General features: G+C 42.6%; 1 protein-coding gene and 1 pseudogene across 1 annotated transcript in view; both read right to left on the bottom strand.

Annotated features, from left to right (window-relative positions):
- Positions 1–11553, bottom strand: part of CDC73 (cell division cycle 73) — a 111757-nt gene extending 100204 nt beyond the window's left edge. Inside the window, exons 1-6 of the mRNA XM_068416960.1 lie at positions 11390–11553; positions 5630–5735; positions 4589–4658; positions 3515–3577; positions 3375–3427; positions 1519–1607 (exon numbers count right to left, since the gene is read on the bottom strand). Coding sequence (XP_068273061.1) covers positions 1519–1607; positions 3375–3427; positions 3515–3577; positions 4589–4658; positions 5630–5735; positions 11390–11520 — 512 coding nt within the window. The 5' untranslated portion in view covers positions 11521–11553. The remainder of the gene's footprint in view (positions 1–1518; positions 1608–3374; positions 3428–3514; positions 3578–4588; positions 4659–5629; positions 5736–11389) is intronic.
- LOC137672499 (ubiquitin-conjugating enzyme E2 D2 pseudogene) lies at positions 5159–5454 on the bottom strand (annotated as a pseudogene).
- Positions 11554–12957: the final 1404 nt, after the last annotated feature.

Below are 12957 nucleotides of genomic sequence, written 5' to 3'. Positions count from 1 at the left end.
TTAATACAAGTAGTACTGGTTGTGAAGTATTCTCCTTTTACAACTAAGCTACTGGAAAGGTAACTTTTTTGTGTTGCTGTTAAACAAAGTAACAACAGTGACAAGCATGGAGTTCAAACTCACTGCCTGTAAATGTTATTTGCACTTTTTTTACAAGGGTAGTCTTTTACATTCAGCATTTAAAAAAATCTGTAAATACAGAGTACAAAGTAATTATGAATAATATTCAGTAATCCTCACTGCAGCATTGTCTCACAACTCTAAAACAAAGTTGTGATACACTCAAGCTAGTATCCAAATTATTAGTTTATACAAAACAATGTATGTATTTTTTTATTTTTTGATCCTTAGGCTTTCTGATTTTAAGTCAGGTATGACAATCAGATTCTCTTTTTTTTCCCCTATAGATTCCTTTTAAATACCCCTATACAAGAGACAGAGAGGAAGAAGACATTCAAAATACGTATTTTTCATGTGGTTAAGTGTAATTATGAATTCTATAAATGCCTCAACTCTGCTATAATAATTGTTTCAAGGCTAACTGTTAAATTTAATTGCAGTAAAGGACAGACTAGTCCACAGTATTGTTTATATTCAAGAGAGAAATTTCTCAAGAATGCAGTTGGTCTATCAAGTGAAACTACTTATCTGCAAAATCCAATGCAGACAAAGCAGTACATTAATTCATACTCACACACCTTAACTGTAGGAAGCATGACTCCCATTTTACATTATTGGAGCTGACACACTAAAGAAAGTAAGCAGCTACCTTTACTTTAAGACTTCTGAACTCAGGTATTTGAAAATTAACTACTAAGCCCAAGATCCTTAGCATCAACAAGATCTTGCAAGAGTTTAATTTCCTCTCTCCTTGGCTTTGGAAAGATATGGTGTAAGACTCAAAACCAGCTGTCATTCTTTGCAGACTTCTGGATGGACATACAACAGAAGAGGAAAGATGATGGGCAAGTTTTTAAGCACTTGAATACTGATTACTACTTATGGCAAAGACAGCGCATTATCCTCTGGTTGCCTACTGTCTCTTCAAAGGCAAGCAGCTCACCTCTGTAGGGAGTTAAACAGAGGTTGTGTTGCCCTTTGATCTGTTCTCACAATGTTTTCCTCCTTTTGCATGCAAGACATTATCTCTCTATTTCAAAGAAAAATATCCTGTATTGAGGATATTTGCAGTTCTGCTCATTGTATTCGACTACTTAGATAAACATCAAGGCAGAAGAAAGCAGAAATGGCAGACTTGGTGGGAGGGAGAGACAACTGTTCACTCACATCTAAAGACAAACCAAATCTCATGCCATGACACCTAAACTTCCACTCAAAACCAGGAGTCTGACCAGGCATCAAGTTCTGCCTCCTCAAGCATTACTGATGATAGCACTTAAGGGAGGAAGACTTCCACTGAGAGCTGGTGGATACAAGCAAAACCGGATGCCTTGAATAGTACAATAATTGTTATCAGTCCTCTAATTAAACATTATCCATAAGAAAAAGTATTCCTACCTGATCTGCTCTGTTTGCACGATACCTTCTTTATGTCCTTCCAACCGAGCTGCCAACCGCTCCTTGTCAAGGCGCACACACTCTTCATCCTAGCAGTAACAGTAATGTTTAATTGTAACGTTTAATGTTTTGTGCATTCTCTTTAAAAAAATAAATACAACTAGAATTAAAGCTATTCAGATTTTTTTTTTTACATTTGCAAGACAGTCTTTATTTCCAATTATTTTTGATCTGTACACTAGCACTAACTGTACAGCTATTGGAAATCTCCTCTCAAGAATCACAAAGTAGAATTAGAATAATGAAATGGAAACTACCATTCGCTCATAAAGAGCATTGCTCAAACAGTTGAGAACAGTAGAAAAATCAGTCAGAGAACTTAAAGCCGGCAAACAATGCACACATTCAGGTAGGGCAATACATGTACACACATACATATTTAAGGTAAATTTATCGGACACTCAAATTTGCCCAGATATTTAATCAGTGACATTTTTAAAGAAAAGAACTGCTCAGAACTGTTATATCTTGATGCAACTTTTATACATGGCATTCCTAGTAAATATAAAAAACAAGTCAAGAGTAAGGAAGCCTCTAGTTACTGAAGCCAGCTTTGAGACAGACGTGTAATTTGAGAAAGCAGTAGAGAGATGTAATTTTATGCCATCTTTTCAGCTTCTTAATGCTGGTACCACCTGTGTTCAATCTGTCTTATTTCCCTACAAAACTTAAATCAGCACCGAGCCTGTCCTATCGCTAAAAAGCTGTTTGGAAAGGCACAGCAAAACCAATCATGCCCATGTATCAGGAGAGACCTGGAATCTCTACACTGAGATGATCTCCGAATAACTTAAAACAGACTTTACCAATGCTGAGCTGCCAGAGCAGCAAGGAAACAAACAAAGAGAAGATGGCGATAAGCTCATTAGGCTTATATGCGGAATTCTTGATTCTACAAATTATGATGGTGAAGATCTACAGTTTCAAAACATACTGGCATCACAACCATATAGGGTAATGTAGAACAAAAATCTATAGATCACCAATAGGTCACCTCACAGCAATCATCTACTCATGTGCCATTACAAATGCATGAAGTTTTTATGATCCTTATGCAGTTATAGCTAAGCACAATGTTCAAATCCTGGAATCCCTGGAATAAGGGAATTCATGTACTTTGATAACTCTTCTGAAAAGAAATCTAAAGTCTCGGTACTCTGAAAATATATAAAGCCACATTTATAATAACCCACAGAGGAGACAACTAGATGAACATAGTTAAAAAAAAAACCAAACAAACAGTAAGTCAGTTTTTAAAACCAGGCAGAGTTAAGTAACACAATGTGCATAATAACTAGACACACTGCTTCTATTCAAGAGGTACTTGTGAAAATACACTGTTAAATTAATTACCTAAGACACAGCTTCACAAAATAGTAATCACAGGGACAGTTTTATATACTGCTATAAACAGACTAAAATAGCAGGTAAAACAAGTAAGTATCCATTGATAGAGATAAGACTGGCATTTAAGTTATAATGCCAACTCATGGGTGGCAAATAACCATGACAAGTCATTAAACAGCACTTTTATTTCAACTCCATAGCTCTTAGCACACAAGTTATAATGCAACAGGTAAAGCTTTCCCTTTTCATACTACAACATATATGTAGCAACTATAATTCCAAGTTTAAATCAGAGGCTTAAATTCTAACTCCTTCCAGTGCACATTCATACTAACAGAAGTACTGTGTGCACCCAGAGGACAGGTAGCCCACTGAATTGGGCAAAAACAGATAAACACTATGATTTACTACCACCTCCAATTTGTATTGATGACGGTTACTGTCATTACCTCTATTCTTGGTTTCTTTGCTTCTGCTAATATTTCGTCTGCTGCTCTTTTAACTACAAGAAAAAGAGGACATTAAAAATGCAAGATTGTAGCAGACTTTCATAAAATAAACCTCAAAGTTATTTTTTGTTAAACTGTACCTTGAGTGGACCGTTGAAGACCAATTTCAAGTGGAGCACTTCTGTCTATGCTTGACGAGGTTGCTGTAATCAAATACAACATTTCATTTAAGTACAAAAGACGCGCAAAAATATTTAAGCATAAAAGGAAGAAGGACAACAGATAAATTGCAACAGGGGAAATTCTAACTGGGTATTAGGTAGCGAAGGCAGTCAAACACTGGAACTGGAGATATTCAGAACCTGACCGAATACAAAGTTAAACCAGGTTGCTCAGGGTCATTTGGCCCACTTTGAAAAGGGGATTGAATCAGATGACCTCCTGTGGTCCTTTCCAACATAAATTAGTCAGTGACTCTATGATCTGCATATATCACATAAAAGAAAACCAAGTCACAAAGATTATTATTTTATAACCTGGAATCAAGATCTACTAGTTTGTCTAGTTTCTGCAATAAAGACAACCTGCAGGTCCCTTTAAAATACATACAGAAATGGTTTACTGCTCATATTACAGAAATAATCTCACATTCCAGTATACTTAAAATTCTAAGACCACTTACAAAACAGAGTAACTTACAAAAGTAAGCCATATTTATCTTTCTCTCAGAGAAACCTCTTTTCTCTGACTGCTAACAAAAATTTTAAGCTGATGGAATACTAGGCAAATCTGCCAGACTGACAAAGCAGTGATTTGATACATTTTACTGTACTGAAGATTTTATCCCACACACTTATTGCATCGAGATAATGCACTACCAAAAGTTTCCCACAGTCTAGAGAAGGAAAAAATATAAACACTAAGCATTCTAACACATAGCTACTAAGCAAAGGGTGTTAATAGTAATAAAGTAGCTCACTTCTAAATATGCATGTAGGAATGCAGCTCCTATCTAAGCACCATAAAAATACTTAAGTTCAGAACAAAATTAAAATAAAAGAAATCCTAACTTCGTCTAAGAAGTTTGAACATATTCAGTTAAGCTGCAAACTGACCATCATGAACCATCCTTCCCCTCTTACCCCTCACTTGTCCCATAAATATGAAGCAGTAAAGCGCACTATGTGTCTAAGTTAAAAGAAAGCATCACTCACATGTTTCCCCATTTAGGTATGCAAGCAAGTCTTTCCTATCAGGTCTTCTTACCACAGGAATGTTTTCAGTCTGAAAAGACAGCAGCCTTGACATTAAACTGTTATTCTCTCAGAAAGTCTCTTGCTGAAGATTTTTCATTTTTATTGAAAATTACTCATTCACACAAAGACAGGAACATGTGTCCTGTCTCCCAAGAAAGCCTAATGATCAAGCTTACAAGTACAATTACTTCCTAGAGGATGTTCAACTACACAAAATGAAACATGTTGTCGGCTATAAAACTGAAAGAGAGGACAGCCTTTTTCCCCCTTCACTTCAAACTTGCAAATAAGATTAAGAACTAGCTTTTAACACACACGCTTCCCTGCCAGGAGTCAACGTTGGTACACAGAAATAGAGTATTTCAATTTTGTTGTTCCAAGTATGTACAACATGCAGCACTGCTGTATCAGGTAACCACGTGGCACAGGTGGGATCACAGAAAGCAGTCAAATGGAAACTAAAAGGACTTTCTCTTTCAGAGTTCCTCTATCTTTATTTGTAGTAATTGTATCCAATTATTTCTTTAATTAGATTACATACTTCTGAGTCCACTCCAAAGCTATTCTGCTGTACTTTTCTCTGTTTTGCAATCTCAGGCACTAAAGGATCACAAAACAGAGAACAGATGGACACAAGTACTTTTGAAATAGTTAGTGCTGGAGACGACTGTAACCATAGAATATCAAGAGTAATGCTGCCATTACTGTTAATATTCAGGTGACAGACTCGTGTTGTAAATGCAGCCTGATGGTTTGAAGGGATAATATGTTAGGAAGTGAATTGTCAAGAAAAATATTCCACCTTGATAGGGACAGTCATTCAATCCTTATGTAGAGATGTTATTTTTTAAACACACACACACACACTTTGTTGCCTGTCTTTTTCCCTTTCCCCAGTCAAATTGATACACTTAAATGCTACTGTCGTTCCCTGAAAATAACTATGCACATATTACTTATCACAAACAGATGAAATAAAATTTTATATGGTCTACTTACTGCAGCACGGCGGACATAAACAGGATGTGAAAGGTGCACATTATTGAGCAGGAACAAGATAGAATCCAAAGTGTAGTATTCCCTGGGCTGGCCCTCCTTCCCTGTCCTGTAAAATCATGAAACAAAGATTTCAACATTTAACCTCTTCACCTCTGTTTGATGTACACACTTTTTTAGCAAAGTTCTCTTTTCTTTCCAGATGACAGTTCAAAAAGCAAGCAGTAACATCAGGCTATTGCCAAACTAGTGAACTATCAATTGTGTTAACAAATGCGAGCAAGGGATATACGTTCTCTCAGCCTCTTTACTGAATGAATTATAAAAACTGTACAGAACCACCCAAAGTAAAAGAGCTGGATGGGTTGTAAAATATACAAGAAGCAAGACTTGGGAAATGGTAAGAACACACTCTCCCACATCTCAAACATACTTATTCTGATTATCAGAGGAACTGTCTACCTTATTTGGGATAGCCAAAGGAACATACCTGAACCACAAATGAAAAAAATAGTATTACATGCTCTTCAGGTGTAAGGGGACAGAACTTTCACCACTAGAGAAAGCAGAGTGAAGAATTTAGAATACACAAATTCAATGAAGTCTCCAGAGCAAAAGGTTCAAAATGGTGCCGAAAGGTCAAAGTAAGGAGCGACTAGAAACTAACTGCACACTAAACTAGCAAAACCAAAAGAGACTACAAAATCACAAAGAATTCCCATATGGAAGTCAGATTACTTCACAGCAACACAACAGCATCAAATTCAATCTCAGCTTCAAAATAGCTCGTTTGAAAGAGATGTCTTTTAACTCTAAGACGGAATCTGTTCTGTGTAACAACTGGAAAAAAAAATCCCTCAAAATAAGGCCAAACATAAAAAACATAGTTTCAGCTTGGCTCCATCTGCATCAAACATAATGCCCCCCTCACACACACATTCACCCCTTTATGCTGTTACTAGAAGATTTTGTAGGGGAAGCAATCCTGTCCCAGTTTCAAAACAAAACCTGCTCCCTAAATGCTTCAACTGCTCAGAGAAATTGACCCTTCTGACACTTTCACAGCCACCAGGGAGACCAGGAAATCAGGGAGACCAGGGATTCCACTGCCCAGACCTGGGACCTGCCAGACCCCGGCTCCATGCAGGACAGGGCTCCCCCACACTGCCCAGTCCCCACCTCCAGCTAGCAGCTCAACTCAAAGCCTGAGGAAGACAACACACCAGAAAAACAGGCCAAAACTATAAAATTTCAGACTGGCACAGAATTTTGATCAAACCAGACATTTCAGGAAGAAACACTTTCATTAAAACCATAAGTAGCTGTTTTCCCTTCAAGTACAGTGGCTTTACTCGTGGTTCACCATCAGCATTGGAACACCGCGGACGTGCCAACCTCACTGGGGGAAGGGAGAGAAAATAAAAAATACTTAACCGTAACTTTATTTAACCTGAAAGAACTACACAATCATCTACTAAATGCAACAGAAGAGTAAGTCCGTTCTCCACACTGTGGATATAATGCCACTACTGCTTTTCTTGCAATTGTTTTTCTGAAACTATCTAGATCGAAAGTGTCCAATAACCTGCTCAGAACTCATTACTAGCAGTAAGGTTGAAAACATTACTTTCATAATGATGCCCAAGAAAACCAATACACCTTTATCCATGCAGAGAAAATCGATTCAAAATACTGGGAGAACGGCAGAATAAAGCATCTTTCTATCACTGTTTCTTCCTTCCAAAACTTAGGCTGCATGGGCCGGCAGTGTGCATATACATTTTGTTGCTGAAGAGGAAAGGGAAGAGACATGGTGTATTTCAACCGCTCCGAAGCCAAAAGTTGGCTTCACAATTCCAGCCAACAGAACTGGATTCTTCAGCAAGGAATTGGTTTTTTACTGTTTCACTGCTATCTTCGATAAGGTAGTACCTAAACATATTCAGAGCACTGGTAGAAACAAAAGCTTCCTCCACACAGACTTGGCTCTGGCACATGGTACAGCTATCACTTCATTTTAAAACAAACATTTTAGATTATCTCACTTTAGAATAACTCATTATTTCTTTGAAGTGTGTCATATATGAAAAGTCCAGCTGGTCGTCTATTCAAGTTTTTATTTACACTATTTAGCAATAAATGGCATAATTTAGAGAACAAGTACTGAATGGTTATCTGTTAATTTGAAAATACAGTGTTGCAAAGCCACAGGCATTGCCAAAGCTCAGCAGGGCACAGCTGGTACTTCATCACTTGAACCACACACACAAGAAATCCACACGCTCGTTAGGGTGGTAAGAGGATGTTTTATTAGGAGGACAAGATATTGCACATTATAGGGAAAGCGTCAGATGGACACGCAGCTGTATGCAAGGAGAAAAATCTAAGTCTAAACGGACGCTTCAGCATCAGTTTGTGTTCCTTTCAGGTTTTCAAGACAGAAAGAACCTGCTCAATAAACAGAGAACTAAAATCAAGCTGATCTGAAGGTAGCTTACTTCGCTCAATTTACAAACATCCAAAGTAGCAAAAGAAATTAATTATTTCCCATATTTAGTAGTGGCATCAATTACTTAAGAAAAAAAATAAATCTTAAGATTCAGACTTCAAAAAGTCCAGTACTTATATTTTTGCTTTAGTGGTTATTAAGAGTTGTATCTCTTAATACAATAAAACTCCAACCTAAAAACTGGAGAAAATATTTACATAATGCAAGAGAGAAAGTTTCAACTGCTTGTTTTTAACACCAGAAATTTATTTCCAGCTCATCCATTCACCCTCAGCCTGTGGGCACCAGGAGTTTATTCATTTTTAACTGCTTTATTTCCTCTTTTATGTTTCAAAGCATGAATTTTTACAGATGTACTAAAGGCCCGTGTCTCATCCACAAAAGAAAGCAGTAATCTTTAAAAATTACAAGACTGGGCATGCAGAGTATCACACACATTACAATACCCATGACCAGCTACTCATTGTTTAAAAACTTCTCAGCTGTGCATACAAGCCCCTCTGCTGGATAAACAAAACAAGTAAGTTTCTCTGTTTCTAATTCCTTCCTTCGGTTTTGAAACAGATTTATAATCACTCGCCACAGGCCACAGATCAGCCATCAGACCAAAATACACAAAACACCAAATCTTAGACCATCTAGCCTTCTCCATGTGCCAGCAGGGGTATTCATGTAATTATTATCTGGAAACGAACCTGGATTAAAATTAATTTCTGCTTTTTCTTCCCCCCACCATGCCCAGGTTACTTTTAACTTGGCTCAGTTCCTCAGACCAGTTCAGTGTTTGGCTGACACTTGTGCTAGCACAGAGAGAAGGCAGCGCAGGGCAGCACTGCTGACCTCTGCCAGCCCAGCTGCTCAAGGAGCCACAGTGTTAAATGTCCAGTGGGACTACTTCTAATTCTAGCACGGACAGAATGCCACTGCCACCCTTCAGTCTTGCGTTACTCTCTCCAGACTAGCAGTAGAGATGCAATTACAGCAACCGTGCTGTGGACACCTAAAACAGAAATCAAGATTTGCTTTATGAAAGATTATGCCACTAACAACTGCTCATGGCAAGCATAGTTTGGATCCTGTCGAGCTATCCGAATATAAAAAGTTTTGAATCTTAGAAGTTTTTGAAAATGTTCCTCGTGAGTCCCTGCGTAAGTCTGGCAATTACATAAGTTAACAGCTCCTAAACTGTGGTGTCGAGCCATTGAGCACAGCTTGCAGAACTGGTCTCATTTTTACAGTGTCTTAGATCTAAAGATTAGACATACATAGCTCCACAGTGGTTCACAGAAATGTTGTGAATTGATAGCAGTCTGATCCTACCAGAAGTTCAGAAGCCACTGGTCTGAACCAAGATTTACTAACTGACCTCAATCCAAAAACCCCCAAATTCTAGAAAACATCTATCACAAGAAGCGAGGACAGAGAGCTATTATGAGGTTATGGCTTCTGTTCCGAGCAGAGCATCCTCAGCTCACCCACAGTTCCTTCTTGACCATGAAGATAAAGCCACCTTAATTTACATAATAAAGTCTTTCCCTCCAGTTGCTGTCTTTTTTGTCTTTTGGTAACAATTTCTGGGCCTAATTCAAGCTGTTCCTATGCAGCAGTAGAGTTAGGCTGGCATATCAGTTTCTCTGTTTCCTACAGAAGAGCAGTGAAACTCGTCTGCCTAGTTAACCATTACTTGTTACTGTTTGGGAAAAGCAACTTGTAGCAAGGAAACCACCACAAGTGGCTACACACTTGCTCAGCAAAAATAGAACTAAGACTTTTCAAGAATTTTAAAAGTTATCTGCTTATGCAAATATTTTTCTTCCTCTGCAGTCTAGCTACCAGTATCCCCCACTCAGCCAGGAAGTGCAAATAAATCCCAAATGAGTTTCTGAAAGCTTGAAATAGGTAATGAAATAGCACATTTCTAGTTTTAAATAGAGTACAAAGTAAAATAAGTTAAAAAAAATCTGTCTACAAGTGAACATAAACAAATAGGTTTCTTTCCTTTCTCTCTCAAACTAGAAGTCAGGATATTGGATCAATACTAATATTCACATCATAATTACAAAAAATAATAAAAAAAAAAATGCCTGGTCATAGACTGAACTACAAGGGGTTTTTTGAGAAATCTGCAGGTTCTTCTGTTTTTCCATCAAGCTTCACAGGATACTCTCTTTGATCAGTATCTGAAACGTTCGCTATCTGATATTTAACAATAAGCATTTTTTTCTCTTGGGTTTAAGAGACTCATTGAAATCCTCCTAGTTAGGACATTAAAAGCAAGCAGCTGCTAAATTCAAACTAAAGGAGAACGAAGAACTCCCATGCACTGTAAGCAATAAACACCATAGCAGAAAATTCAACACGTACAAAACCTCATTTTCTACAAGTTTTCTAAAAATAAGCATTTTGCCTAATACAATCATTTAGGCAACAGAAACACTATCTCTACTTGTTTATTACGATAAGAACAACTAGGAAGCAGCCTGCGTTAGGTCCAGCGCAGGAAGAGGCCTCAGCCAGGAGCAGGCTGAGGAGGAGCAAAGTGCCTGCACGGTGCAACATGGCTCGCAGGGGACCACAGAGGGAGCGTCGGTTTGGACCTCGCTGACTTTCCTACACCAAAGCTCCAGGAAAAGACAAGTAGCCCAGATAAACACACGGTAAATACACAACGCTTGTTTTTCACACAAAACCCAGAACAACTTCGAGAAGCTGCCTCCTGCCATCTCATCGCCTGAGCCTGCAAGACCCGGGCCCCACTGCGACCCTCCAGCCCTCCGGGCTCGCACGGACAGGCCGAGAGTCAAGGAAAGGCCTCGCCCCGGCCCCGCCGCTCTCCTGGCCCAGCGCCGGGCGCCGTCCTGGGAACCCTCGCGAAAGCACCGGCGAGACCTCCCTGCCCGGCCGGGCTGCCCGCACCACAGGGGAGGGAGGCATCGCGCACCCCGCCGCGAAGGGTGCCGGCCGCACGCCGCCGAGCCAGCCGCTCGGCCGCCCCCTCCACTGGCACCCCTCGCCAGGCCCAGGCAGAGAGGAGGCGCACGGCCCCGGTGCGCTCCCGAGGGGCCCTGCCGGGAGGCGGCAGCCAGGCCGCCCGTCCCCGCCCGCCTCGCGCCCAACAACACGGCGAGAAGCGAAGGGCGGCGGGACCCCGCTCCCCGGGCGCTCCCCCGCCAACTTCGGGGCAACTTCTCCCTGCGTCCCCCGCCCGTCCCTTCCCCGGCCGAACTGCCGCCCGCCCCGGCCCCGCCGCTCACCCCCAGATGACATAGTTGGTCTTGACGTTCTTGGGCCAGGAGAACTCGCCGAAGATCACCTCATCGCCCTTCACCACGATCTCCTTCTTCTGCGTGTTGTACTGCCGCAGCACGCTCAGCACGTCCGCCATCTTCGCTCCGGAGCCGCCGGCCGCTGCGCTCCGGCCCCTCTACCAGCCGCGCGAGGACCCCGCCGCCAGGGCCCGGGCTGCCCGCCGCGAACGCCTGAGCAGCGGCGCCGCCGCCTCCAGGGGGCGACGCGGAACCCGTTGCCATGGAGCGACGCGGCCCCGGCCTCAGGGCGGTACCCGCCTGGGCGGGGCTGGGCCCCGCTCCCGCCGCTCCGGAGGCACCGCCCCTGGCCGAGGGAAGCGCCCGCCGCATGGCTGCGGACGGCGGGAGGGGGTTAGGGACACCGCGGGGCACAGCCGTCCCCGCCGGGCGGCGGGAGCCTAACGGCCGCAGTGCCACCCCCAACCCGGCCCGGCGCCGCTGTGCGTCCGCACGGCGCGTCCCGGCGGCGGTGTGCGGCAGCGCCGTCACCGCCGGAGCGCGTGCAGGAGGGACCGCATCCCGGTGAGGGCCCTTGAGGGGCTTTTCCCGGCCGGTATCGTGGCTGCCGGCGTTGTGCGGCCCCGCTCCCGTCAGAGAGACCAGGCGGTGGCGGCACGCTGAGTTGTGAGCGGTGCGGGCCGAGGCGGCAGCTCGCTCCCGGCGGCGGCTGTGCCGCGCTCCCCCTGCCCTGGCTCCCGCCCGGCTCCTCACGGCGGGGCGGGGCGGCGGTGCCGGGGGCGGCGCAGCGAGAAACGCCTCTAGAGCGCGGCGTGAGAGCGGTGCGCTCCCTCACCCCCGCCGCGGGGTGGAAGGCACATCTGGAACCTGGAGGGAAAGGGAGGAAAAACAGAGAGAAAAATCTCTGCTGTGTCCGTCACCAAAATTCAGTTCAATTCTGACAAGAACAAGCCGTCAAAAGCCCATAGCAAACAAAGGAAAATATTTATTGCCTGCGTCTGAAGAAGAAAAAACAGTAACAGCACCGAGCAAATATTACTTCACCCTGCAGAGTTCAGGATCTCGCAGAGCTCCTGTACTATTTGCTCACCGGAGCAGCTGGGGCTGGCGGCGGCCCCTCTGCCAGGCACGGTTCTGCTCTCACAGCCTGCCAGCTTCATTTCTTCTGCTCAAGCACACAAAAAGCGAGAGCGTAGCGCTTCCCAGCAGAAGCCAACAGACTGGTATCCCCCAGGGAATACCAATTCTGGGATTTTGCGCCTGGAAGAAAGCTCTCGTAATGGCTTATTCTAATCTTTGATGCTCAGAATTTTCTTAAATATTTATTTTTCAACTGGTATCAAGTAACATTTATGTACCTAGGAGACATAACCCTAATGAATAAACAGAATATAATTTCTCAGACTGGATTTGGAATGATTACTGAAGCTACAGCTCATGAAAAATTGGAACGGAACTTGAAATGCTTCCAGCGGGCCAAGTCCCGTTTCTACGTCTCATCCAAAAACCCCACTCCATCACCCAAACCAGCACTACCTCTGAAGAAACACATCCCA

This window comes from Nyctibius grandis, chromosome 21 (genome assembly GCF_013368605.1).
Source record: "Nyctibius grandis isolate bNycGra1 chromosome 21, bNycGra1.pri, whole genome shotgun sequence".
Taxonomy (NCBI): Eukaryota; Metazoa; Chordata; class Aves; order Nyctibiiformes; family Nyctibiidae; genus Nyctibius; species Nyctibius grandis.
The sequence above is the reverse complement of the archived record's forward strand: the minus strand, read 5'-3'. Positions and strand labels throughout refer to the sequence as shown.